The sequence below is a fragment of the Staurois parvus genome, unplaced genomic scaffold, assembly GCF_062004578.1.
Source record: "Staurois parvus isolate SC_StPar_1 unplaced genomic scaffold, SC_StPar_1.0 ptg000798l, whole genome shotgun sequence".
Lineage (NCBI taxonomy): Eukaryota > Metazoa > Chordata > Amphibia > Anura > Ranidae > Staurois > Staurois parvus.
In genome coordinates, this window is record NW_028318594.1 from 67,111 (window position 1) to 94,707 (window position 27,597).

Genomic DNA, 27,597 nt, shown 5'->3' on the forward strand with positions numbered 1-27,597 from the left:
TGTCAGTGGGAGAAATAGTGCCCCATCATTGGTGCAAATGGAAGGAATAGTTCTCCATCATTGGTGTCAATGGGAGGAATAGTGCCCCCTCATTGGTGTCTGTAGGAGTAATAGTGCCCCATCATTGGTGTCATCTGGGGAATAGTGCCCCATCATTGGTGTCAGTGGAAAGAATGGTGCCCTTTCATTGGTGTCAGTGGAAAGAATGGTGCCCCTTTGTTGATGTCAGTTGAAGGAATAGTACCCCATCATTGAAGTCAGTGTAAGGAATTGGTGTCAGTAAAAGGAATAGTACCCCATTGTTGGTGTCAATGGGAGGAATGGTGCCCCCTCATTGGTGTCTGTGGGAGAAATAGTTGCCCCATCATTGGTGTCAGTGGAAAGAATGGTGCCCCTTCATTAGTGTCAGTGGGAGGAATAGTGCCTCATCTTTGGTGTCAGTGAGAGGAATAGTGCCCCATCATTGGTGTAAATGGAAGGAATAGTTCTCCATCATTGGTGTCAGTAGGAGGAATAGTGCCCTATCATTGGTGTCAGTGGGAGGAATAGTACTCAATCTTTGGTGTCGGTGGGAGGAATAGTGCCCTATCATTGGTGTCAGTGGGAGGAATAGTGCTCAATCTTTGGTGTCAGTGGGAGGAATAGGTCCCCATCATTGGTGTAAATGGAAGGAATAGTTCTCCATCATTGGTGTCGGTGGGAGGAATAGTGCTCAATCTTTGGTGTCCGTGGGAGGAATAGTGCCCCATCATTGGTGTCGGTGGGAGGAATAGTGCCCCATCATTGGTGTCGGTGGGAGGAATAGTTCTCCATCATTGGTGTCAGTGGGAGGAATAGTGCCCCATCATTGGTGTCAGTGGGAGGAATAGTTCTCCATCATTGGTGTCAGTGGGAGGAATAGTGCCCCATCATTGGTGTCAGTGGGAGGAATAGTGCCCCATCATTGATATCAGTGGGAGGAATAGTGCCCCATCATTGGTGTCGGTGGGAGGAATAGTGCCCCATCATTGGTGTCGGTGGGAGGAATAGTGCCCCATCATTGGTGTCGGTGGGAGGAATAGTGCCCCATCATTGGTGTCGGTGGGAGGAATAGTGCCCCATGGGCCAAATAAGGCCAACCAAAGTGCCATAGTCTGGAGACCACTGTACTATACAGATGACATCATCTGGATTGCAGTTTTTTGTTCATTAGTCCCTGATTATTTGGTTGCCCCATAGTGCAGCAGATGGTGAGGACATTTCTTTGTGAGTTACTTCGATCAGCGAACAATCCCTCAAATCTGGCTGCAGACAGCTGGGTTGAATCCCCGTCTATCCAGCCTGGCCAGCTCCCCTCTTCCCCAGAGTAGCGGAGAGGATGAAGGTAACAAGGCGGAAACAATGATAAAGGCGGCAATGATTCAAATCTTTTTTTTTCTTTTCACTGACACGTGTTAATAAGTTCTTTTATAGCTTTGCTGGTTTCACTCCATTGAATCAATTACCAACCGCATAACCACAATTCATACTAATAATAATCTACTCCATCCACGGTGATTTGGTTACCACCAGGCAGAGGCTTAGATCTGACCTCCGACCTACTCTCCAGGCTTGCACAGGTGTACCGGCTCCTCTCCTGGACTGAAATGGCTCACTCTGATTTCACCGCACACTGTGAGCTTCTCACAATGTGCATTAGAAGCTGCAGAAGATCAACTAGACCCCACTTCATTTCCTAGCTGGAGGACATTCGGCATCATCTAGTCCAGTGGATCTCAACCTGTGGGTCGCGACCCATTTGGGGGTCGAACAACCCTTTCACAGGGGTCACCTAAGACCATCGGAAAACACATACAGTTGTGTTCAAAATAATAGCAGTGTGTTGAAAAAAGTGAATAAAGCTCAAAATCAGAAAAATATATCAAATCTGTGTTGTTCCTCTAAAAAAATTGAAGAAAGGTGAATATTAGACGGTTCAAAAAAAATGGCCGTGTTTGTATTCTTCTTTACAAACTCAAACATTCACTATATAAACTGAGAAATGTTTGAAGATTTTGCTTTCCTTTGAATGACTTCATGAATATTTGGTTGTAGTCGCACTGTTTCTGAGAACTGCTGTACATCTGTGTTGCATGGAGTCCCCCAACTTCTGGCCCCTGTGATCAGGTATTCCAGCCCAGGATGATTGGACCACATTCCACAGTTCTTCTCTATTTCTTGGTTTGGCCTCAGAAACGGCATTTATGATGTCACCCCACAAGTTTTCTATTGGATGAAGATCCGGGGATTGGGCTGGCCACTCCATAACGTCCATCTTGTTGGTCTGGAACCAAGATGTTGCACGTTTACTGGTGTGTTTGGGGTCGTTATCTTGTTGGAACACCCATTTCAAGGGCATTTCCTCTTCAGCATAAGGCAGCATGACCTCTTCAAGTATTCTGATGGATTCAAACTGATCCATGATCCCTGGTATGCGATAAATAGGCCCAACACCGTAGTATGAGAAACATCCCCATATCATGATGCTTGCACCACCATGCTTCACGGTCTTCACAGTGTACTGTGGCTTGAATTCAGTGTTTGGGGGTCGTCTGACAAACTGTCTCCGCCCACTAGACCCAAAAAGAACAATCTTACTTTCATCAGTCCACAAAATGTTGCGCCATTTCTCTTTAGGCCAGTCAATGTGCTCTTTGGCAAATTGTAACCTCTTCAGCACACGTCTTTTTTCCAACAGTGGGACTTTGCGGGGACTTCTTGCAGATAGCTTGGCTTCACATAGGCGTCTTCTAATTGTAACAGTCCTCACAGGGAACGTCACACCTTCTTTCATCCTCCTGGAGCTGATTGTTGGCTGAGTCCTCACAGGGAACATCACACCTTCTTTCATCCTCCTGGAGCTGATTGTTGGCTGAGTCCGCACCATTTTGGCTATTCTATCCATTCCAATGGTAGTTTTTCACTTTCTTCCACGTCTTTCAGGTTTTGGTTGCCATTTTAAAGCATTTGCCATCATTTTAGCTGAGCAGCCGATCATTTTCTGCACTTCTTTATATGTTTTCCCCTCTCCAATCAACTTTTTAATCAAGGTCCGCTGTTCTTCTGAACAATGTCTGGAACGACCCATTTTCCTCAGAATTTCAGAGAGAAATGCACTGTAACCAGCATGTCCAACATTTGCTGCCTTCCTTCCTTAAATAAGGGCAATAATTGCCACCTGTTTTTCAAAGAATGAATGACCTCACTAATAGAACTCCACACGGCTATTATATTGAACACGCCCCTTTCAATGAGTGATTCAATGACACAGAATCAGCAGCATGCATGTCATGACTGTCGGGTCTGTTGGATTTCTATGACTCTACTACACCTGCTAGGAAATTATTTGCCATGTAGAAATATCATTTCTACCAAAAACAGGGATTGATCCGGTTAATGATGTCTGACTGCTAGTATTTTGAACACAACTGTATTTCTGATGTGTAAAGAGCAGCTACTGTGTATAAAGCAGCTACTGTGTTGAAAGCAGCTACTGTGCAGAAAGCAGCTACTGTGTAGAGAGCAGCAGTATTGGAGGTAAAACGACACTCATGAATTATAATTACTGGGTAAATAATTTTATGGTTGGGGGTCACCACAACATGAGGAACTGTATTAAAGGGTTGCGGCATTAGGAAGGTTGAGAACCACTGCTCTAGTCCTTTCCTCCCTAGCCTGACTGTCCCTGACCCCCCCTTTTCATTCACTGGACCTTCATGGAGGAATCACCAGGAATTATTTTATCTGAAGCTGCAGCTTTATACATATTGAACCTTTTTTCTGTGCATTTTGGTGCATTAAGCAGCCCATTCAAATGGGCTGCTTAATGCACCAAAAGAATGGGCTGCCCCAACACAACGCATGTTAATGCGCAAAATGATGGCCGCCAACGCGCTCGTGTTAACAGCAACAGTATGAATGCAACCTAGAAAAAAAAATCTAAGGCACACACCAATGGTAACAAGGAAGGAACCAGTGGGGAATGGTTCTGATTGAAAACAATGGATTTTCTTTCATGTCAGGAAAGCGCAGGAAAAGGTCCATTCGGCATGAACGAGCCCTAACAAGGATCTCTATTAAGCACTAACTGCATTACGGGGACAGCAGGGCTCCCGGCAGGGCTGTCCTCAGCAGAGCACATGCAGAGGCATGCGTGCCGTAAGCTGGAAGCGGTGCACGGTGTAACTCTGGCTAATCTTATAATTGGACGCGGCTTTATCCATGTCACACGAGCCCAGCTAAGCTAAAGGATTCCCGCTTGACATTTTATCTTTGGGGATGAGAGGCTGCATGAGTTCTCCACCCTTATGAAACCACCATAAAAATTGTCGCAAGGCTTTGTGACTCTACATGGCAATGTCGCTAGACGTCCTGACGCTGGAAGACAGGGGCTTTTTACCGAAAACAAAAGTCTATAAGGCAAATTCTGATCTTACCTCCCATTATTTCAAGAGTATATGTCTAGGAGCACTGCGGGAGATTGAGGGGCATAATGGACCACTATGGGAGCTGGGAGGCAATGCGGGAGATTGAGGGGCATAATGGACCACTATGGGACCTGGGAGGCACTGCGGGAGATTGAGGGGCATAATGGACCACTATGGGAGCTGGGAGGCACTGCGGGTGATTGAAGGGCAAAATGGACCACTATGGGAGCTGGGAGGCACTGCGGGTGATTGAGGGGCATAATGGGCCACTATGGGAGCTGGGAGGCACTGCGGGTGATTGAGAGGCATAATGGACCACTATGGGAGCTGGGAGGCACTGCGGGAGATTGAGGGGCATAATGGACCACTATGGGAGCTGGGAGGCACTGCGGGTGATTGAAGGGCAAAATGGACCACTATGGGAGCTGGGAGGCACTGCGGGTGATTGAGGGGCATAATGGGCCACTATGGGAGCTGGGAGGCACTGCGGGTGATTGAGAGGCATAGTGGACCACTATGGGAGCTGGGAGGCACCACGGGAGATTGAGGGGCATAATGGACCACTATGGGAGCTGGGAGGCACTGCACAGATTGAGGGGCATAGTGGACCACTATGGGAGCTGGGAGGCACTGCGAGAGATTGAGGGGCATAGTGGACCACTGTGGTTGGGTGGGTGGCACTATGGGAGCTGGAAGGCACTGCAGGAGGTTATGGGACATGATGGACCACCATGGTTGGTTTGATGGCACTATGAGACCTGGGAGGCACTTTGGGAGGTTGAGGGGCACAGTGGAACACTACTGTTGGTTTGGTAGCACTGTGGGACCTGGGAAGCACTGTGGGAGGTTGAGGGGCATGGTGGACCACTATGGTAGGTTTGGTGGCATTATGGGAGATGGGAGGCATAGTGGGTGGTCAAGGGGCAAGGTGGACTACTATGGTGGGTTTGGTGACACTATAGGAACTTGGAGGCACCATGGAAGATTAAGGGGCAAGGTGGACCACTATGGTTGGTTGGGTGGCACTATGGGAGCTGGGAGGCACTGTGGGTGGTTGAGAGACATGGTCAACCATTATGGTTGGTTTTGTGGCACTATGGGAGCTCTGAGACACTGTGAGAGGTTGAGGAGTACAGTGGACCACTATGGCTGGTTTGGTGGCACTATGGGACCTGGTAAGCACTGTGGAAGGCTGAGGTGCACAGTGGACCACTATGATTGGTTAGGTGTCACTATGGGAGCTGGGAGTCACTGTGGGTGGTCAAGGAGCATGTTGGACCACCATGGTAGGTTTGTTGGCACTATGGGAGCTGGGAGGCACCATGGGAGGCTGAGGGGCACACTGGACCACTATGGTTGGTTGGGTGGCACTATGGAAGCCGGGAGGTACTGTGGGTGGTTGAGGGGCTCCTTATGCTGATTCCTCCTCTTACACTCCAGCCCTGTCGTACAGGGACTGCATTATGTACTGGCAGTTTAGAGCCAAACTCCAGGCAAACCCTATACATACTTTTTTCCTGAAGTCTTCTAGCTGGTCCAATGACCTCACCAGTATTGCCTCTTTTATCTTGTGGTGGCAGCAGGGGGAGGGGGTGCAGGCATTCTATCAGGACTTAGTAAGGGGGTGGGCATTCTTCCATAACTTGGTGAGGGGGTGGGCTTTCTTTCATAACTTGGTGAGGGGGTGGGCTTTCTTCCAGGGCTTAGTGAGGGGGTGGGCTTTCTTCCAGGACTTGGTGAGGGGGCGGGCTTTCTTCCAGGACTTAGTGAGGGTATGGGCTTTCTTCCAGGACTTGGCGAGGGGCGGACATTCTTCCAGGACTTAGTAATGGGGTGGGCATTCTTCCAGGACTTAAGTGAGGGGGTGGGCATTCTTTCAGGACTTAGTGAGGGGGTGGGAATTCTTCCAGGACTTAGTGAGGGGGTGGGCATTCTTTCAGGACTTAGTGAAGGGGTGGGCATTCTTTTAGGACTTAGTGAGGAGGTGGGCATTCTTCCAGGGCTTAGTGAGAGGGTAGGCATTCTTCCAGGATTTAGTGAGGGGGTGGGCATTCTTCCCGGAGTTGGTGAGGGGGCGAGCATTCTTCCAGGACTGGAGTATGGTAAGCCCAGCCTACATGATGATGCACCATCTATGTGGTGTAAGTAACAGGCTGGGCTCAAAGAAATGCGCAGGATGATAAGACTGCTAGCTCTGGACCAATGAAGACAGCACTGAAGTGTGAAAAGAGTAAACAAAACAGAGAAGGGGGGGGTGGCTAAAAATTTTTCAAAAACTGGAGTTCCGCTTTAAGAACAGTGGTTCTACGCAATGCCATAGTATGGGTGGAGCAACTGGAGCGGTTGCTCTGGACACAAAAATCTTAAGGGTGCAAAATTCTTGGGTGCGTAAAATCATACCTCCCAACTGTCCTGGATTCTGCGGGACCGCCCAGGATTTTACCAATATCCCGGCATCCCATGGATTCGAGCTGAGCCCAGTATAGTTAATAAAGACTTGCTGGGGGTGGATTTATGCTGGAGGACAATTTGGGAAGGGAGAGGATTTGTGCTAGAAGGGGAATATTGAAGGGGGGGAGGCTTTGTGTTAGAATGTGGGTGGGGGGTTGGAGGGGGAATGATTTGTGCTGGAAGAGGGAAGAGATTTTGTGCGTGTGGGGAGGGCAGAGATTTGTGCTGGAAGGGGAAGAGGATTTGAGGGTAAGGCACAGATTTTCCTACTATGTACAAATATGTATATAAACTGTATATTCTGGTGGAAGGGACTCAATGAGCACTCCACACGTAAGGAGGTGCAATGCCTTCCTTGCCCCGGGCGCTGGCAATCCACGTTGCACTTGTCCTGTGTGCGGCCATCTTTAGATTAGATAAGAAGAGCCAGAGTCTTCCATTGTTCAGGAAGGAGAGAAAATGACTTAAAAGCCAACCAAGAAAAATAAATTAATTTTCCAACTTCTAGGCAACTAAAGTGAGTGGGCATGGAGCGGTGGTGGGCGGCAGGGGGCTCGGAAAGGACGAGAACAGCCAATACTTGGAGAAATAATTAAAGAGACAATCTGCATGACGCTAACCATTGTGCACAATACTCATTAATCAGGTATATGAGATAGAAGCTGGGGGGGTTGGTTTCCTCTGGGAGCTGACAATTATCATGTATCTGTGGCAGAGAAGGTCTACTGTGTATTCTATTTATATGGAATATTTATTTCTCGATGTAAAGTGTTGGAGTGGGTGTGCGGCTACAGTGTGTGGACACTGAAGAAGGCGATAATGGGAAAGAAGGCTTCCATGTGCCAGTCCATGTAATCATTGTAGTCATGACCTGAAGGGTGGGGATTGAAAGGACAGGATTAGGGGTACAGGGGGACAAATATGAGGTTTTCCTCAGAATTGTTGGGCTCAGGTATGTAGTGGTCTGAACGTTACTCATAGCAGAAATGCTTTTTCCAAATACTGAAAGGGGCCAGCTGACATGGTTTGGGTTTCTTGTAGGAGCACCCCTAGGGAGACTACCTTGGTCACCACATGAGATTGTCTAAAGAGGCCACTGGATAGACCCAGAAATAGTTGAATCTGGTAAAAGGAGAAGAGAAGAGGAGAAGGAAAGGATAGGAGGAGGAGAAGAGGAGGAGGAGAAGGAGAGGAGGAGAAGGAGGAGGGGAGGAGGGGAGAGGGAGAGGAGACAGGAGAGAGAATAGAAAAGAGAAGACAGGAGAGTGAAGTGGAGATAAGAGAAGAGAAGAGGAGACTGTAGAGAGAGAAGAAAAGAGAGGAAATAGAAGATAAAGAAGAGGAGAGAAGTGAGAAGACAGGAGAGAGAAGAGGAGATAGGAGAAGAGAGGAGAGAGAAGTGAGAAAAGAAGAAAAGAGAGAGGAGAGAAGAGGAGAGAGGAGGAGAGAAGAGAAACTAGAAGAAAGGAGAGAAGAGAGGAGAAGTGAGGGGAGAGAAGGGAAAACAGGAGGGAGAAGAGAAAAGAGAAGACAGGAGAGAGAAGAGTAGACTGGAGAGAGAGAGAGAAGAAAGGAGAGAAGAGAGGAAAGAGAAGACAAAGGAGAGGAGATAAGAGAATAGAAAAAAGGAGAAGATAGGATAGAAGAGGAGAAGAGAACAGGAGAAGATAAGAGAGGAGAGGGAAGAGAAAAGAGAAGACAGGAGAGAGAAGAGAAGTGGGAAGAGAAGAGAAGAAAAGAGAGAGAATGAGACTGGAGAGAGAGAAGAAAGGAGAGCAGAGAGGGAAGAGAAGACAAAGGAGAGGAGAGAAGAGAATAGAAAAAAAGGAGAAGAGAATAGAAGAGAATAAGAGAGGAAAGGAGAGAAGAGAAGAGGAAAGGAGAGAAGAGGAGAGGGGAGGGGAGGAAAAGGGGGAGAGGGGAGAAGAGGAGAGGAGAGAGAAGAGAAAAGAGAAGACAGGAGAGAGAGGAGAAAAGAGGAGACTGGAGAGAGAAGAGGAGAGAAGAGAAGTGAGAAGAGAAGAAAGGAGAGAGGAGACTAGAGAGAGAGAAGAAAGGAGAGAAGAGAGGAGAGAAGTGAGAAAAGAAAAGAAAGGAGAGAGGAGATGAGAGAAGAGAGGAGAGAAGTGAGGAGAGAAGAGAAGAGGAGACTGGAGAGAGGATAGGAGAGGAGAGGAGAGGAGATAGGAGAGGGAACAGGTGGAGAGAGGGGAGAAGTGAGGAGAGAAGAGAAGAGGAGACTGGAGAGAGGATAGGAGAGGAGAGGAGAGGAGATAGGAGAGGGAACAGGTGGAGAGAGGGGAGAAGAAAAAGAAAGTGGGGAAATCAGGAAAGAAAAAGAGAGATAGGGAAGAGAAGAAGGAAAACAAAGGGGGCAAAAGAGAGAGGGGAGAGAAAGGGGAGAGGGAGAGAAGAGGGAAAGAAGAGTACACAGGGATGGGACAGGAGAACAAGGTAGAAGAGAGAGGGGAGAAAGGGAAGAACTGAGGGAGAGGAGCTTGGAATGGAGAGAGAAGTAAGAGGAGAGGGGAAAGGGTGAGAGAAAGGAAAAGGGCAAGCATTGAAAAGAAAGAAGAAAGGAGAGAATGAGTAAAAGGAAGGAGAAGAGAGGGGAGAGATTAGAGGGCGAGAGGAGAGAAATGTTCACGCCGAGATATTTCATTTCATTGTATAATCTCTTGTGTGTGATTCTAACCTTGAGATCTGAAGCCCATCCCTGTATGAGACTTAGGTGGTCTAATCCAGTGCAATTCCATATTTGCCTGGAGTGGGGACCTCAGTAATATAAACCTCCCCGGCTTCCAATAGACCGGATGGCAGAAATCTTGAGTGCATTTCATGAAGCCATTTTCTACCACGATGACATGTGAAATAGAATTGCAGCTTACTATGCTACTGATGAATAGTCCTAGCCTGCTGTCATTTTTAACAACCTTTTTTAATGCTGGTTCCCTGGCTATTCCACTGAACCTTCGGTGTGGCTGTGATAGTCCGACTTGCCACACTTTATCCAAAATCCATCACTGATGTCCCTCGCTCTGACACTCCTAATACCAATGTACCCATCCCCCTCCCTCCAAATACGTGATCAGAAACCTAGGTCTCTGGTGAGGATCAGAATGCTAGAAGGCCAAGGGCACCACAAGGCTTGAAAAAGTGCAGCATCAATTGAATTGAACTCAATGGGAGGACAAAGGGGCGCTCTTTATGTCTGGCGGAAAAGAGATTTAATCTCCAAACACGGAAAGGTTTCTTCACAGTAAGAGCTGTGAGAATGTGGAATAGACCCCCTCAAGAGTTGGTTGTGGCCAGCTCAGTGGATTGCTGTAGGAAAGTCCTGGATTCTTTCTTGGATACACAAAATATAACTGGATATAACATTTATAGGGAAAGTTGATCCAGGGAATATCCGATTGCCTCTCGGGGGATCAGGAAGGAATTGTTTTCCCTGCAGGAGCAAATTGGATCGTGCTTTGCTGGGTTTTTTGCCTTCCTCTGGATCAACTGTGGGTGTAGATTATAACTTTTTTTTTAATGGTTGAACTGGATGGACTTTTGTCTTTTTTCAGCCAGACTAACTATGTAACTCAAAACTCCCCCTTCATCGGGGTATATATATGCTGGCAGTGAGTTCAGATTTGTACCGAAGAACAGTTGCATAATGAGTCAGCATTCAGTCCATTTCAGTTTGCAAATCTGAGCTCACTGCCAGCACACAAAGCCTGATGAAGGAATTTTCGAGACCCCAAACCGTGTTGGATTTCTGATTTAGAGTCTTGTGAAAATAAAGTTCTTACTGGACCTTCTCAAGCTTTGTGGCACTCTTAGCCTTGAAATGCTCTTCAGACCACTCCGGGGAACCTCTGGGACACCCTAACGAAAGAGAGCTGTCTCTAATAGATGTTGATTTTCATCTGGCCTGGGTCCTAGTGAAGAGGAAGATCAGACAATCTGTACTCTGATCCCCCATTCAGCACAGGTCACATGACCAACTGCCTAGACTTTTGGTCACATGACTGACAGATGGTGGAGACTGAGGCAGTAGGTTCTGCATGAATTATAAGTCCACGCTGCTTCTCCGTTTTCAGCATCATTATTAATATGGCTTTAAGGTGACTTTAATTGATATCCTTATTCTCCAAAAATGATCTATACATATATGGCCCTGTGATCTATTTTTCATGAAATTATTATTATTATTATACAGTATTTATATAGCGCCAGTAGTTTGCTCAGCGCTGTACATTATAATGGGAGACAATACACGAGACAACACAGTAACAATACGATTCAATACACGAGGGGTTCGAGGGCCCTGCTCCTTGGAGCTTACAATCTAGGAGGGAGGGGATAGTGGTACAGGAGGAAATAACTGTGGGGGATGAAGTGGTAGGAAGAGTGGAGGGGTTCAGTAATTAGCTGAGGGCGGGGTAGGCTTCCCTGAAGAGATAGGTTTTCAGGGTGCTCCTAAAGGTGAGGAGAGTAAGTGATAGTCTGATGGATTGGGGTAGGTAGTTCCAGAGGATGGGGGAAGCCCTGGAGAAGTCCTGGAGGCGGGCAAGGGAGGAGGAGACCAGGGAGCTAGAGAGTAGGAGGTCTTGTGAGGAGCGGAGAGGACGTTTTGGGTGGTATTTGGATACCAGATCGGGGATGTAATTTGGGGCAGTATTATGAACAGCTTTGTATGTCAGTGTTAGCATTTTGAATTTTATCCGTTGGGCAATCGGAAGCCAGTGGAGGGATTGGCAGAGGGGGGTGGCGGATACGGAGCGGTTTGTGAGGTGGATGAGTCTGGCCGCAGCATTCCATATGAACTGAAGTGGGGATAGCCTGCGGTGAGGCAGGCCAGTGAGGAGGGAGTTACAGTAGTCAAATTAGTGAAATTGTTTCCTACTGTGTTTTTCCGCCTCTGTGAGCTCCTGAACATCTCCTTTTCCCTCTCACATCACATTATTAGCAGTCATGTGCACTGCCCTATGTACAGTACACTACAAATCCCTTAGGTCATAGTCCATCTCGGGAGGGAGCAAGAGAGGGTGGCTACGTTCCTACATACAGTAGGACCATGGAGAATGAATGTAGTCACCCGCCAACAGGAAATCATATCAGGCCACAAAAAAACAAAGACATTTGGAGATTTGGAGGAGGCTGAGAACAACAGCAGTGATTTTTTTTTTTGAGTTAAGAGTACATACTGGAATAAAATTAACAGAAAATTATTATTATTATTATTATTATTACTATTATTATTATTATTATTATTATTACTATTATACAGGATTTTTATAGCACCAACAGTTTACGCAACCGTTTACAACAAGCCAGACAGTACAATTACAATACAAATGAATACAGGAGGATGCAGAGCGCCCCGCTCATTAGAGCTTAGAACATTTATCTAGAAGGATGCTGAATGTCTCCCTTTGTGTCTGATCCTACTGTAGGAGGTTTTAATTCGGAATCACTGATCAATATTAGAATGGAGTTACAGTCATGGCCAAAAATCTTGTCGTCGTCCCCCCCCTATCCCCATATCTGTCAGATAATGCGCCACTTTGCTCAGAAAATTCTTGCAATGACAAATGTTTCGGCATTCTCACTTTTATTTCTTTGGTTTGTATTGCTATGATACAAAAAAGTGAAGAAACAAAAAGCCAAATCTGACACATTCCACTCAAAACCCCCAAAATGGACTGGACAAAATTATTGGTACCTTCTCAGATTAAAGGAAATATCTGCATTCCAAGTTTGTGACGTTCCTGTAATTTGTCATTAGACTCCCCCGTATCCATGACCAGGTGATGACAATATAGAAATCATACCGGCAAACGGGCACTATGGTGGTAAATGGACTCCACCTTTCTGTTGGGTGTCTCTGTGTGCCACATGGAGCATGGAGGAGAGGAAGAGCAGCAAAGAATCGTCTGAGGATTTGAGAACAAAAATTGTGGAAAAACATGGACAATCTCAAGGTTACAAGTCCATCTCCAGAGATCTTAATGTTCCTGTGTCCACTGTGCGCAACATTGTCAAGAAGTTTACAGCCCATGGCACTGTAACTAATCTCCCTGGAGGTGGACAAAAGAGAAAAATTGATCAAAGATTGCAATGACAGATTGGAATGGTGGATAAAGAACCTCCATCAACTTCCAGAAAAATCCAAGCTGACCTTCCGGCTCAGGGTACAACTGTGTCCGCTCGCACTATACATCACCATCTGAATGAAAAGGGATGCTATGGTAGGAGACCCGGGAGGACCCCACTGCTGACACAGAAATTTGGGAGGAGACCCAGGAGGACCCAACTGCTGACACAGAAATATGGTAGGAGACCCAGGAGAACCCCACTGCTGACACAGAAATATGGGAGGAGACCCAGGAGGACCCAACTGCTGACACAGAAATATGGTAGGAGACCCAGGAGAACCCCACTGCTGACACAGAAATATTGGAGGAGACCCAGGAGGACCCCACTGCTGACACAGAAATATGGGAGGAGACCCAGGAGGACCCCACTGCTGACACAGAAATATGGTAGGAGACCCAGGAGGACCCCACTGCTGACACAGAAATATGGGAGGAGACCCAAGAGGGCCCCACTGCTGACACAGAAATATGGGAGGAGACCCAGGAGGACCCCACTGCTGACACAGAAATATAGTAGGAGACCCAGGAGGACCCCACTGCTGACACAGAAATATGGTAGGAGACCCAGGAGGACCCAACTGCTGACACAGAAATATGGGAGAAGTCCCAGGAGGACCCCACTGCTGACACAGAAATATGGTAGGAGACCCAGGAGGACCCCACTGCTGACACAGAAATATGGGAGAAGTCCCAGGAGGACCCCACTGCTGACACAGAAATATGGTAGGAGACCCAGGAGGACCTCACTGCTGACACAGAAATATGGTAGGAGACCCAGGAGGACCCCACTGCTGACACAGAAATATGATAGGAGACCCAAGAGGACCCCACTGCTGACACAGAAACAGAAAAAAGCCAGATTGGAGTTTGCCAAAACTTACCTGAGGAAGCCAAAATCCTTTTGGGAAAATGTGCTGTGGAAATACGAAACAAAATTCCATCTTTTTGGTTAAGCCCATCATTCTACTGTTTTCAGAAAAAGCAATGAGGCCTTTAAAAAAAAAGGAATCCAGTCCCTCCAGTCACACATGGTGGGGGGTCACTGATGTTTTGGGGTTGCTTTGCTGCTTCAGGCACTGGATGTCTTGGCCGTGTGCATGGTATTATGAAATCTGAAGACTAACAAGGAATTCTGGGGTGCAATGTAGGGCCCGGTGCCAGAAAGTTAGGTGTCCAGTGTCAGAGGTCATGGGTCTTCCAGGAGGACAATGACCCAAAGCACGCGTCATAAAGCCCCCAGAAATGGTTTCAGACAAAGCGCTGGAGAGGACTGAACTGGCCAGCAATGAGACCAGATCTCCATCCCATAGAGCTCCTGTAGAGAGATCTCAGAACAGCAGTTGGGAAAAAGATCCTTCCAATCTGAGGGACCTGGAGCAGTTGGTGAGAGAAGAACGCTCCAAAATTCCAGTAGAGAGGTGGAGGAAACTCATTGATGGTTACAGGAAGCCACTGATTTCAGGTATTTTTTCCAAGGGGTGTGCGACTGAATATTACATGGAGGGTGCCAATAATTTTGTCCAGTCTGTTTTGGGGGTTTTGGGTGGAATTGTCAGATTTGGCTTTGTGTTTCACTTTTTTGGGTCATACCAATACAAACAAAAGCAATGAACATGAGACTGCGAAACATTTGTAATTGCAACAATTTTCTGGGTGAAGTTGTGCATTATTGGCCATGATTGTATCTATAAAATCCTAAAACAACAGAGAGGTATTTGGGAGTCCAGAGATCAGTTAAGCTGATAAGATGTTCGCAGATAGCAGGAGTTAATGTCTCTCGTTCTATATACTATATACACAAATATATAAACCAGAGTTTAGTGTCACGTTAAGTCCCCTTTAAGCTGATCATATTCACATAAATACCGTATTTGCCGGCGTATAAGACGACCCCCTACTTTTCCTGTTAAAATATAGGGTTTGAGCTATACTCGCCGTATAAGACTACCCCTCTTCCAACGCACACCAAATAAAAATGAAAAAACATCAGATTTGATTTCAATATGGTATGGTATTCCAATGATGGGGTGCTATTCCTCCCACTGACACCAATGATGGGGCATGATTCCTCCCACTGATACCAATGATGAGGCACTATTCCTCCCACTGATACCAATGATGGGGCACTATTCCTCCCACTGATACCAATGATGGGGCACTATTCCTCCCACTGACACCAATGATGGGGCACTATTCCTCCCACTGATACCAATGATGAGGCACTACTCCTCCCACTGACACTAATGGTACCCCATCAGTAGTGTCAGTGTGTGAGGAATAGTGTCCCATCATTAGTGTCAGTGGGAGGAATAGTGCCCCATCATTGGTGTCAGTGGGAGGAATAGTGCCCCATCATTGGTATCAGTGGGAGGAATAGTGCCCCATCATTGGTGTCAGTGGGAGGAATAGTGACCCATCATTGGTGTCAGTGGGAGGAATAGTGCCCCATCATTGGTGTCAGTGGGAGGAATAGCACCCCATCATTGGTATCAGTGGGAGGAATAGTGCCCCATCATTAGTCAGTGGGAGGAATAGTGCCCCATCGTTGGTGTCAGTGGGGAGGAGGAATAGTGCCCCATCGTTGGTGTCAGTGGGGAGGAGGAATAGTGCCCCATGGTTGGTGTCAGTGGGGGAGGAATAGTGCCCCATCATTGGTGTCAGTGGGGAGAATAGTGCCCCATCAGTGGTATCAGTGGGGAGAAAAGTGCCCCATCATTGGTGTCAGTGGGGGAGGAATAGTGCCCCATCATTGGTGTCAGTGGGGGAGGAATAGTGCCCCATCATTGGTGTCAGTGGGGGAGGAATAGTGCCCCATCGTTGGTGTCAGTGGGGGAGGAATAGTGCCCCATCGTTGGTGTCAGTGGGGGAGGAATAGTGCCCCATCGTTGGTGTCAGTGGGGGGAATAGTGTCCCATCATTGGTGTCAGTGGGGGAGGAATAGTGCCCCATCATTGGTGTCAGTGGGGAGAATAGTGCCCCATCATTGGTGTCAGTGTGGAGGAGGAATAGTGCCCCATCGTTAGTGTCAGTGGGGGGAATAGTGTCCCATCATTGGTGTCAGTGGGGGAGGAATAGTGCCCCATCATTGGTGTCAGTGGGGAGAATAGTGCCCCATCATTGGTGTCAGTGGGGAGAATAGTGCCCCATCATTGGTGTCAGTGTGGAGGAGGAATAGTGCCCCATCGTTAGTGTCAGTGGGGGAGAGGAGCGGCTGCTCCTTCTTTCAGTTCGGCAGCTTGATTTTCGCGGGGCCGTTCGGCTCCGCCTCCTCGCCGGTGATTGGTCGCCTGTGTGCGCTGGCGCCCAATCCCCGGTAAGGAGGCGGAGCCGAGCGGGCACACGACCATCGAGCGGCCGAACTGAAAGAAGGAGCAGCCGCGCTTCCTGGACCGGATCATCGTGGGACCGGAGCCAGGTAAGGTACAGCAGCCCCTCTGCCCACCCCTGTACTTAGTGTCCGTTGGAGGACATCGCCCCTGGAAAAAGTGCCGCCCTGACACACCGGCTCGCCGTATACCGGCGTATAAGACGACCCCCGACTTTTCAGAAGATTTTCAGGGGTTGAAAAGTCCTCTTATACGCCGGCAAATACGGTATATAAAATGTGAAAAACAAGATTTTCCCATTAACCACTTCCAGTCCGGACACTTTCCCTTTCACCCCCTTCCAGTCCGGACACTTTCCCCCCTTCCAGTCCGGACACTTTCCCCCCCTTCCAGTCCGGACACTTTCACCCCCCTTCCAGTCCGGACACTTTCCCCCCCTTCCAGTCCGGACACTTTCCCCCCCTTCCAGTCCGGACACTTTCCCCCCCTTCCAGTCCGGACACTTTCCCCCCCTTCCAGTCCGGACACTTCCCCCCTTCCAGTCCGGACACTTTCACCCCCCTTCCAGTCCGGACACTTTCTCCCCCTTCCAGTCCGGACACTTTCCCCCCCTTCCAGTCCGGACACTTTCCCCCCCTTCCAGTCCGGACACTTCCCCCCTTCCAGTCCGGACACTTTCACCCCCTTCCAGTCCAGACACTTTCTCCCCCTTCCAGTCCGGACACTTTCCCCCCCTTCCAGTCCGTACACTTTCCCCCCTTCCGGTCCGGACACTTTCCCCCTCTTCCAGTCCGGACACTTTCACCCCCTTCCAGTCCGGACACTTTCCCCCCCTTCCAGTCCGGACACTTTCCCCCCCTTCCAGTCCGGACGCTCTCACATCCTTCCAGTCCGGACACTTTCACCCCCTTCCAGTCCGGACACTTTCCCCCCCTTCCAGTCCGGACGCTCTCACATCCTTCCAGTCCGGACACTTTCCCCCCCTTCCAGTCCGGACGCTCTCACCCCCTTCCAGTCCGGACACTTCCCCCCCAGGCCAATTTTCAGCTTTCAGCGCTCTCACACTTTGAATGACAATTGCGCAGTCATGTAACACAGTGTCCATATAAATTTTTTAGTATTTTTTTGAGACAGATAAAACTTTATTTTGGTGGTATTTATTCACCGCTGGGATTTTTTATTTTTTTTGCTATACAAATGAAAAAGTCCAAAAATTTTGAAAATGTTTTTCCTATACAGTTTTGCTAATAAATAATCTTTCTTCATAAATCTTGGCCAAAATGTATTCAGTTATCTTTTTAGTAAAAAAAAAAAATAACCCAAATTAGTTTATAACCAAAAATTATAATTTAAAAACAACTTTCTTTACATTTTTATATTATTATTTATGGGTTTTTTTGTTTTTTTTTGTCTTACATACTGTCACCCTAGCAGTACAGTGTCACCATGGTGACACTGTACTACTTGTGGGGGGTTAAGAAGATTTTTTTTTTTTTTACACTGATTGCTTTTACACTACACACATAAAGGCTGTAAAAGCAATCATTTCTCCTGCTCTCTGGCTGCATTCTTGCAGCCATTGAGAAATACTGTGTGAGCTGTGATTGGTCACAGCTTGTCACATGGTACAAGGCTGTTGTGAATAGCCCTGTACCATGTGACCTCTGTGATCATTCACAGATTTCACACGTAGTAAGCAATGATGTCAGAAGTGACATCTTGCTTACTACTCTACATGTGATCACTGATTGGCCAATCGGTGATCACATGATCGGGACCTCGCACAGAGGTCCCGTACAGTGATCAGGGTTCCACTGTGTCCGGAGAACACAGCGGGCACTGGATCGCGGTGATGCGCGCTCCCAGGGAGTGCGCACACGCAGGGGGAGGGGAGGCCGTTTATAAATGGCCACCCGCCCCTGCACTGCCACCATCCAGCTGTTTATATACATGGGCCCGACGGGAGGTGGTTAAAGGGAAACTCCACCAATCATTTAACATTTGCAGCCCAGCGTTAGTTCATGAACGATGCGTCATTACCTGGCTCTGTGCAGTTCTTCTCCTCGGATCTGTTGTTTGACGCCATCAGCCTACGGTTCCTCCATGTGAGATCACCTTGTGCAGAAGCTGGATTTCTCTCCGATAGTCCTCGCCCTGCAAGAGAAAGGGAAACTGCATGAAACACTGGGGATTTTATGTGTCAAGAATCCAGTTTCTCCAGTTTCTCCCATTTTTATTCTGAGATGTCCTTGTCAGATTTTGTCCTTGGAAATTTAAATCCCTTTAGTGTAAATTTCTAAATAATTAAAGGAAATGAAATCCACAAAGTGCAAAGCAAGCTCACAGTGTTGAAGAGACGCGCTTTCCATTTTTTTGGTTTAACTCATTCTGTAATTGCTGAGTAATCAGCTGTGGGAAATCTCTGACTGGTAGAAGGCTGCTTGGAATTGGGGGCTCTGGTAGCTGTTCTGTGCCTGAGCATCGCAGGTAAATTATTCAGCAGACTGAGATTACTATGACATTGTAATATTATTTCAAAACACAAAAACAGAATCCCAAATGAAGGTAAACATTTGTTTTCAGCACACAGGAAGGTAGGAAAGGGTAAAGGATTCATATAATATAAACAGTTATAAAAATAAATAATATGGGACTGTACATAAGAGCTCAACATTCTGACATGTCACAATATACAGCAGAAGTAGATGGTAACCCTGGGTGATGCCAGAACAAAGATGGTACCTTTCTTCTGGAGAGAAAAACAGATGAAGGCCTTGTCAGGGAGGGTACTGCGGTCTCTGTGAGAGGTAATAAATACTTGGAAGGGTTGCACTGACATTTCAGCTAGCATGGTCCACCTTTTTGACCATATATAGGGTGTGACATGAAAAATGGGGCCATTCTGCAGCTCACCTCCTCCCCATCCCCAATTACCCCCCTTTCATGAAAAGCAGGGGTCTCTCTGAAACATCCTGTATGTTTTTTAATTTGGTGTGGCTGTGCATTGCTTCACCTGCACAGCAGTATCATCCATCCAAGAATGCATTGAGGTCACCACACTCATAGTCTATTAATCACTTTCTCTAGCCCAATGATGGTAAGTCCATACCTCCTCCATCTCCATAATGGTAGCTCCATACCTCCCCCATCAACATAATGGTAGGTCCATACCTCCCCCAGCAACATAATGGTAGGTCCATACCTCCCCCATCAACATAATGGTAGGTCCATACCTCCCCCATCAACATAATGGTAGGTCAATACCTCCTCCATCTCCATAATGGTAGGTCCATACCTCCCCCATCAACATAATGGTAGGTCCATACCTCCCCCATCAACATAATGGTAGGTCAATACCTCCTCCATCTCCATAATGGTAGGTCCATACCTCCCCCAGCAACATAATGGTAGGTCCATACCTCCCCCATCAACATAATGGTAGGTCCATACCTCCTCCATCTCCATAATGGTAGGTCCATACCTCCCCCATCAACATAATGGTAGGTCCATACCTCCTCCATCTCCATAATGGTAGGTCCATACCTCCTCCATCTCCATAATGGTAGGTCCATACCTCCTCCATCTCCATAATGGTAGGTCCATACCTCCCCCGTCAACATAATGGTAGGTCCATACCACCCCCATCAACATAATGGTAGGTCCATACCTCCCCCATCAACATAATGGTAGGTTCATACCTCCCCCATCAACATAATGGTAGGTCCATACCACCCCCATCAACATAATGGTAGGTCCATACCACCCCCATCAACATAATGGTAGGTCCATACCTCCCCCAACAACATAATGGTAGGTCCATACCTCCCCCAGCAACATAATGGTAGGTCAATACCTCCTCCATCTCCATAATGGTAGGTCCATACCTCCCCCATCAACATAATGGTAGGTCCATACCACCCCCATCAACATAATGGTAGGTCCATACCACCCCCATCAACATAATGGTAGGTCCATACCTCCCCCAACAACATAATGGTAGGTCCATACCTCCCCCAGCAACATAATGGTAGGTCAATACCTGCTCCATCTCCATAATGGTAGGTCCATACCTCCCCCATCAACATAATGGTAGGTCTATACTTCCTCCAGCTCCATAACTGAAGGTTTGTATCTCTTCCAGCTCCACAACCAAAGATTTGTATAACCCTCAGGTTCATACTGGTAGACCCATACTTCCCCAGCTCTATAGCGGTAGGTCCATACCTTATCCAGCTCTGTAATCAAAGGTCCATATTCCTCCAGATCCATAACCAAAGGTTCATACCTTTGGTTATGCATCTCTGTATCCTCTGTATCTTCTCCAGCTCCGTAACTGAAGGACTGTAACTCAAGCTTCAGTAACTAAGGTCCAGGGGCGGACTGAACATTTGGAAACTCGGGCACTGCCCGAGGGCCCGAGGTCAGTAGGGTGCCGCATAAGATGCCCCTGGTACCTTTTTCATAGGCTTTTTTGAGTTTTGGCAAGGACACAGGGGCCCCATGTTCCCCTATTGCCCGGGGGGCCCATGAGTTGTCAGTCCGCCCCTGCTAAGGTACGTACCTCCTCCAGCTCCATAAACGAATATCCATACCTTCTCCAGCTCCACAACAGTAGGCGTCATACCTCCTCCAGCCTCATGATATGTCGTTATCTTCCCCTGCTCCATAGCCAAAAGTCAGTATCTCCTTCAGCTCCATAATTGAAAGTCAGTACCTCCTCCAGCTCCATAACCAAAGGTCCATAATTCCTCCAGCTTCATAAAGGTAGGTCCATACCTCCTCTAGCTCTATACCATTAGGTCTATGCCTCTTTCAGCTCCATAACCAAAGGTCAGCACCTCCTCCAGCTCCATAACTGAAGGTCCGTACTTCCCCCAGATCCATAACTAAAGGTCTGTACCTCCTCCATAACCAAAGCTCTGTACCACCCCCAGGTCCATAATGGTAGATCCATACCTTCCCCCAGCTCTATAGCTGAAGGTTCATACCTTTTACAGCTCCTTAACAGTAGGTCCATACCTCCTTCAGCTTCATAGCCAAAAATCCATATTTCCTCCAGATCCATACCCAAAGGTCCATACCCCACCCAGCTCCATAATGATAGGTCTGTAACTTCTCCGGCTAAATAACTGAAGGTTTGTACCTTCTCCAGCTCCATAACGGTTGATCAGTATCTCCTGCTGAAGGTCCGTACCTCCTCCAGCTCCCTAAACAAATATCAGCCCCTCCTCCAGCTCTATAACGATAGGCTCATATCTGCTCCAGCTCTATAACTGAAGGTCCATACCTCCTCCGGCTCCAAAAGCAAATATCCACACCTCCTCCAGCTCTATAACGATAGGCTTGTATTGGCTCCAGCTCTATAACTGAAGGTCCATACCTCCTCCGGCTCCAAAAGCAAATATCCACACCTCCTCCAGCTCTATAACGATAGGCTTGTATTGGCTCCAGCTCTATAACTGAAGGTTCGTACCTCCTCCAGCTCCATAGAGAAATATCGACACCTACTCCAGCTCCATAATGATAGGCTCTTATCTGCTCCAGCTCTATAACTGAAGGACCGTACCTCCTCCAGCTCCATAAAGAAATACCGACACCTACTCCAGCTCCATAATGATAGGTTCGTATCTGCTCCAGCTCTATAACTGAAGGTCTGTACCTCCTCCAGCTCCATAAACAAATATCCGCACCTTCTCCAGCTCTATAATGATAGGCTCGTATCTGCTCCAGCTTTATAACTGAAGGTTCGTACCTCCTCCAGCTCCATAAAGAAATATCGACAGCTACTCCAGCTCTATAACTGAAGGTTCGTACCTCCTCCAGCTCCATAAAGAAATATCGACACCTACTCCAGCTCTATAACTGAAGGTCCGTACCTCCTCCAGCTCTATAAAGAAATATTGACACCTACTCCAGCCCTATAATGATAGGCTCATATATGCTCCAGTTCTATAACTGAAGGTCTGTACCTCCTCCAGCTCCACGAACAAATATCCGCACCTCCTCCAGCTCTATAACGATAGTTTTGTATCTGCTCCAGCTCCATAACTGAAGGTCCGTACCTCCTCCAGCTCCATAAACAAATATCTGCACCTCCTCCAGCTCTATTACGATAAGCTTGTCTCTTCTCCAGCTCTATAACTGAAGGTCCGTACCTCCTCCATCTCCATAAACAAATATCCGCACCTCCTCCAGCTCTATAACGATAGGCTCGTATCTGCTCCAGCTCTATAACTGAAGGTCCATACCTCCTCCACCTCCATAAAGAAACATCCGCACCTTCTCCAGCTCTATAACGATAGGCTTGTCTCTTCTCCAGCTCTTTAACTGAAGGTCCAAACCTCCTCCAGCTCCATAAACAAATATCTGCACCTCCTCCAGCTCTATAACGATAGGCTTGTCCAGGGGCGGACTGACAACTTATGGGGCCCCCGGGCAGTAGGGGATCATGGGGCCCCTGTGTCCTTGCCCAAACTCAAAAAAGCCTATGAAAAAGGTACCAGGGGCATCTAATGGGGCCCCCTACTGACCCCGGGCCCTCGGGCAGTGCCCGAGTTTCCAAATGGTCAGTCCGCCCCTGGGCTTGTCTCTTCTCCAGCTCTATAACTGAAGGTCCGTACCTCCTCCAGCTCCATAATATTAGGCTTGTCTCTTCTCCAGCTTCATAACTGAACATCCGTACCTCCTCCAGCTCCAAAACAGCAGGTTGTCTGTATAGTCCTGGGGCTGGAGGAATAGTCTCCAGAAGCCTGTGCATTGCACCCCCGATCCACTGATTGCAATTGCGGTGCTTTGCGGGCTCATGTGCAATGCATATCTTTTATTTGATCAATATGGATATATTTTTTTTTTTCACAGACGGTGGAGTAATGCTTTTACCAGAAAACAATATCTGAAAGCAGGTCTGCGTTAATAAATGACAGTTTATCTTTCCTGTCAGTTTCTGGATGTGTAAAACGTAAATATCTGTTTTGCAAACGTTAAATAGGTTGTTTAAATGAAATGACTGCCTGTCACTGATATGTGATAAACTACCAATTATCCTATTGAAGTAGTTAAATGAATGACTTTAAGCAGGGACACCGATCAGACCGATAAGGGGGTAGCAGCTGCGCAGGCTCTATCCGTTCAACAGCAGCTTTATGATGCAGGCAGTTCCAGATGCTGCTGAACACAGCTCAGCAACCCCCTCCCTGGATTTTCCTCCTTTCCCTCTTGATGGCTGTCTGCTGCTGCAGGGGAAACCACAGAGAGATTGGTTTCCGTAATTGCCTCCCCCCCCCCCCCCCGCTGTTATGGGCACCCCCTATCCTTTCCACAATCCCCTTCCCCTGCAGCTCAGGCCACTCATGTGTGCATTCATAACTGAAGCATAGTAAACTGTTTACTATGCTTCAGTTTCTGAAAGAACAGGAAGCCTCCGTACAGAGTGCTTCCTGTTCATTCTGCAGTGCAGCCGAGGCTGTAAAAAAAGGGTTGGGGATCTGTGCTTCTCTGTCCCGGAACTGAAACATCACGAGTCTGTCTAGGTCCCGGATATTTCACCAAAGCTACTTCTCTGTATGGCTTGTAAAAATGTAAAAAAAATATATAAAATGGTAAAAATTATTATTATTATTATTATTATTATACAGGATTTATATCACCCAACAGTTTGCTCAGCGCTTTACAATATAACAGGAGACAATACAGCAACAATACAGTTCAATACAAGAGGGATAGGAGGGCCTGATCCTGGGAGCTTACAATCTAAGAGGGAGGGGCTAGTGGTACAAAAGGTAGTAACTGTGGGGGATGGACTAGTTGGAAGAGTAGAAGATTCCATTATTAGCTGAGGGCGGGATAGGCTTCCCTGAAGAGAGAGGTTTTCAGAGGTCGTCTAAAAGTGAGCAGAGTAGGCGATAGTCTGATAGATTGGGGTAGAAGGTTCCAGAGGATGGGGGAGGCTCTGGAGAAGTCCTGGAGATGAGCATGGGAGGAGGAGACAAGGGATCTAGAGAGCAGGAGGTCGTGGGAGGAGCGGAGAGGACGGTTTGGGTGATATTTGGAGACAAGATTGGAGATGTAATTTGGGGCGGAGTTATAAATGGCTTTATATGTTATTGTTAATGTTTTGAATTTTACTCGTTAGGCAATGGGAAGCCAGTGGAGGGATTGGCAGAGAGGGGTGGAGGACACTGAGTGGAGGCCAGTGGAAGGATTGGCAGAGAGAGGTGGAGGACACTGAGTGGAGGCCAGTGGAGGGATTGGCAGAGAGGGATGGAGGACACTGAATGGAGGCCAGTAGAGGGATTGGCAGAGAAGGGTGGAGGACATTGAGTGGAGGCCAGTGGAAGGATTGGCAAAGAGGGGTGGAGGACACTGAATGGAGGCCAGTGGAGGGATTGGAAGAGAGGGGTGGAGGACACTGAATGGAGGTCAGTGGAGGGATTGGCAGAGAAGGGTGGAGGACATTGAGTGGAGGCCAGTGGAAGGATTGGCAGAGAGGGGTGGAGGACACTGAATGGAGGCCAGTGGAGGGATTGGAAGAGAGGGGTGGAGGACACTGAATGGAGGCCAGTGGAGGGATTGGAAGAGAGGGGTGGAGGACACTGAATGGAGGCCAGTGGAGGGATTGGCAGAGAAGGGTGGAGGACACTGAGTGGAGGTCAGTGGAGGGATTGGCAGAGAGGGGTGGAGGACACTGAATGGAGGCCGGTGGAGGGATTGGCAGAGAGGGGTGGAGGACACTGAATGGAGGCCAGTGGAGGGATTGGCAGAGAGGGGTGGTGGACACTGAATGGAGGCCAGTGGAGGGATTGGCAGAGCATTAGCCTTTATATTCCGAAGAAAGGAAAGTCCACACAAGAGAAACATAGTTCCTGCACAGTTCCGACACCTCCAGCACTGGATGTACTGGAAGGTCTATTGATGCTGTTGGGGGTTCTGGGATCTATTGTTGCTGGGTGCTCAATTGTTGCTGGAAGGGGTCTACTGTTGAAGGAGGGAAGGTGTCTACTGTTGAGGCTGCCGACTGCTGGATAGTCTTTTGATGCTGGCTGCCGGGAGATCTATTGTCACTGGTGGGAGATATGGGATCTATTGTTGCTGGGTGCTCAATTGTTGCTGGAAGGGGTCTACTGTTGAGGCCGCTGACTGCTGGACAGTCTTTTGATGCTGGCTGCCGGGAGATCTATTGTCACTGGTGGGGATCTGGGATCGATTGTTGTTGGGTGTTTAACTGTTACTGGAAGGGGTCTACTGTTGAAGGAGGGAAGGTGTCTACTGTTGAGGATGCTGACTGCTGGACAGTCTTTTGATGCTGGCTGCTAGGAGATCTGTTATTGTTGCTGGGAGTCTATTGTTGACGGGGGTGGTATTTTGTTGCAAGGGTCCATTGTTGCTGAAGGAATCTATTATCGCTGGGGGGGGGGGAGTCTATTGCTGATGACTGCAGGGGATCTGTTTTTCTGCTTTTCTTGTTATTAATAACAAATTCCATGCAAATTACTTAGCACCACAAAATGATACTTGGCTCTGTCCTCTCTAAACGGTGCGGTACTGGAAGGTGAGTAGGAGGTGAAACCAAGGGACGGTGCTCGGGGGTGGGTAGGGGGTGGAACCAAGGGATGGTGTTTGGAGGTGGGTGGGGAGTGGAACCAAGGGATGGAACTAGGAGGTGGGTAGGGGGTGGAACCAAGGGATGGTGCTTGGAGGTGGGTAGGGGGTGTAACCAAGGGATAGAACTAGGAGGTGGGTAGGGGGTGGAACCAAGGGATGGTGCTCAGAGGTGGTAGTGGGTGAAACCAAGGGATGGATGGTGCTTGGAGGTGGCTAGGGGTGGAATCAAGGGATGGTGCTTGGAGGTGGGTAGTTGATACTTGGCTCTGTCCTCTCTAAACGGAGCGGTACTGGAAGGTGAGTAGGAACTAAGGGATGGTGTTCAGAGGTGGGTAGGGGGTGGAACCAAGGGATGGTGCTCGGAGGTGGGTAGGGGGTGGAACCAAGGGACAGTGCTCGAAGGTGACTAGGGGGTGGAACCAAGGGATGGTGTGTGGAGGTGAGTAGGGGGTGGATCTAAGGGACGGTGCTCGGCAGGGGGTGAAACCAAGGGACGGTGCTCGGAGGTGGGTAGGGGGTGGAACCAAGGGATGGTGCTCGAAGGTGAGTAGGGGGTGGAACCAAGGGACAGCGCTCGGAGGTGAGTAGAGGGTGAAACCAAGGGACAGTGCTCGGCAATGGGTAGGGGGTGGAACTAAAGGATGGTGCTCAGAGGTGGGTTGAGGGTGGAACCAAGGGACGGTGCTCAGAGGTTGGTAGGGGGTGGACCCAAGGGATGGTACTCAGAGGTGGGTGAGGAAGGGGAGCGAAGAAGTGACTCAGAAGGGGGGAGTTCCTGCACCTATTTTCAGAGAAAAAAAGCCCTGGTCACATCACATAGATATACTATCTGCAGTCACTTGACAGTACTTCATCAATCACAAAAAGTGGGAGATCCGCATCAGTCACATGTGAAAGCATCACACAACACTTCACCCTTAAGCCATCTTCCCTTTGCACAGTCTCTTTCCTTCGCGGGGTCATTAGTACTCACTCAGAGGACTCTGGCTAACCTTAGGCTTGCCATTCCAGAGACAAGATCACTGTAGTTGCACCTCAGTACACATTGCCCAGGTCCACCCAGAGAATCAAACCCACTTCAGAGAAAGCCTGGTCTGGCCTGAAAGGCGTTTTGCATCCCGCTTTTGCCTCTACCACCATAAGAGACAGGATGACCAAAGCCAGCTCTTCTGGGTGCGGACCTATCACAGTCTGTCCTCCAGCCGTGTCCATGGCCTATGCACTAGGTGACTATATCTGCACAATATGGGGTACCTGGCCTCCATGTCACTACTGCACAACCTAGCGTATCTATAGGCACTCACTCACCCCTGACATCACTGCAGGAGGGCTCTACCCAAAAGGGACCTAACACCTGATTACACTATTCTCTGTCACCACCAGGGGTGGACTGACAACTCATGGGGCCCCCCGGGCAATAGGGGATCATGGGGCCCCTGTGTCCTCGCCCACACTCAAAAAAGCCTATGAAAAAGGTACCAGGGGCCCCCTACTGACCCCGGGCCCTCGGGCAGTTTCCAAATGGTAAGTCCACCCCTGGTCACCACACACTATTCTTGGACAGAGCCACCTAGTGGCAGACTAGCTAACTGCACCTCCCTACATGTGCAGTAATCCAGAGTGAAATTT

The 27,597-nt window shown here is 48.2% G+C and overlaps 1 protein-coding gene across 1 annotated transcript in view; it reads right to left on the minus strand.

Annotated features, from left to right (window-relative positions):
- Nucleotides 1-27,597, minus strand: part of LOC149444231 (sodium/potassium/calcium exchanger 4-like) — a gene marked incomplete at its 3' end in the record, with an annotated part of 136,220 nt that overhangs the window by 64,966 nt on the left and 43,657 nt on the right. Inside the window, exon 2 of the mRNA XM_089654776.1 lies at nt 18,409-18,522. Coding sequence (XP_089510902.1) covers nt 18,409-18,522 — 114 coding nt within the window. The remainder of the gene's footprint in view (nt 1-18,408; nt 18,523-27,597) is intronic.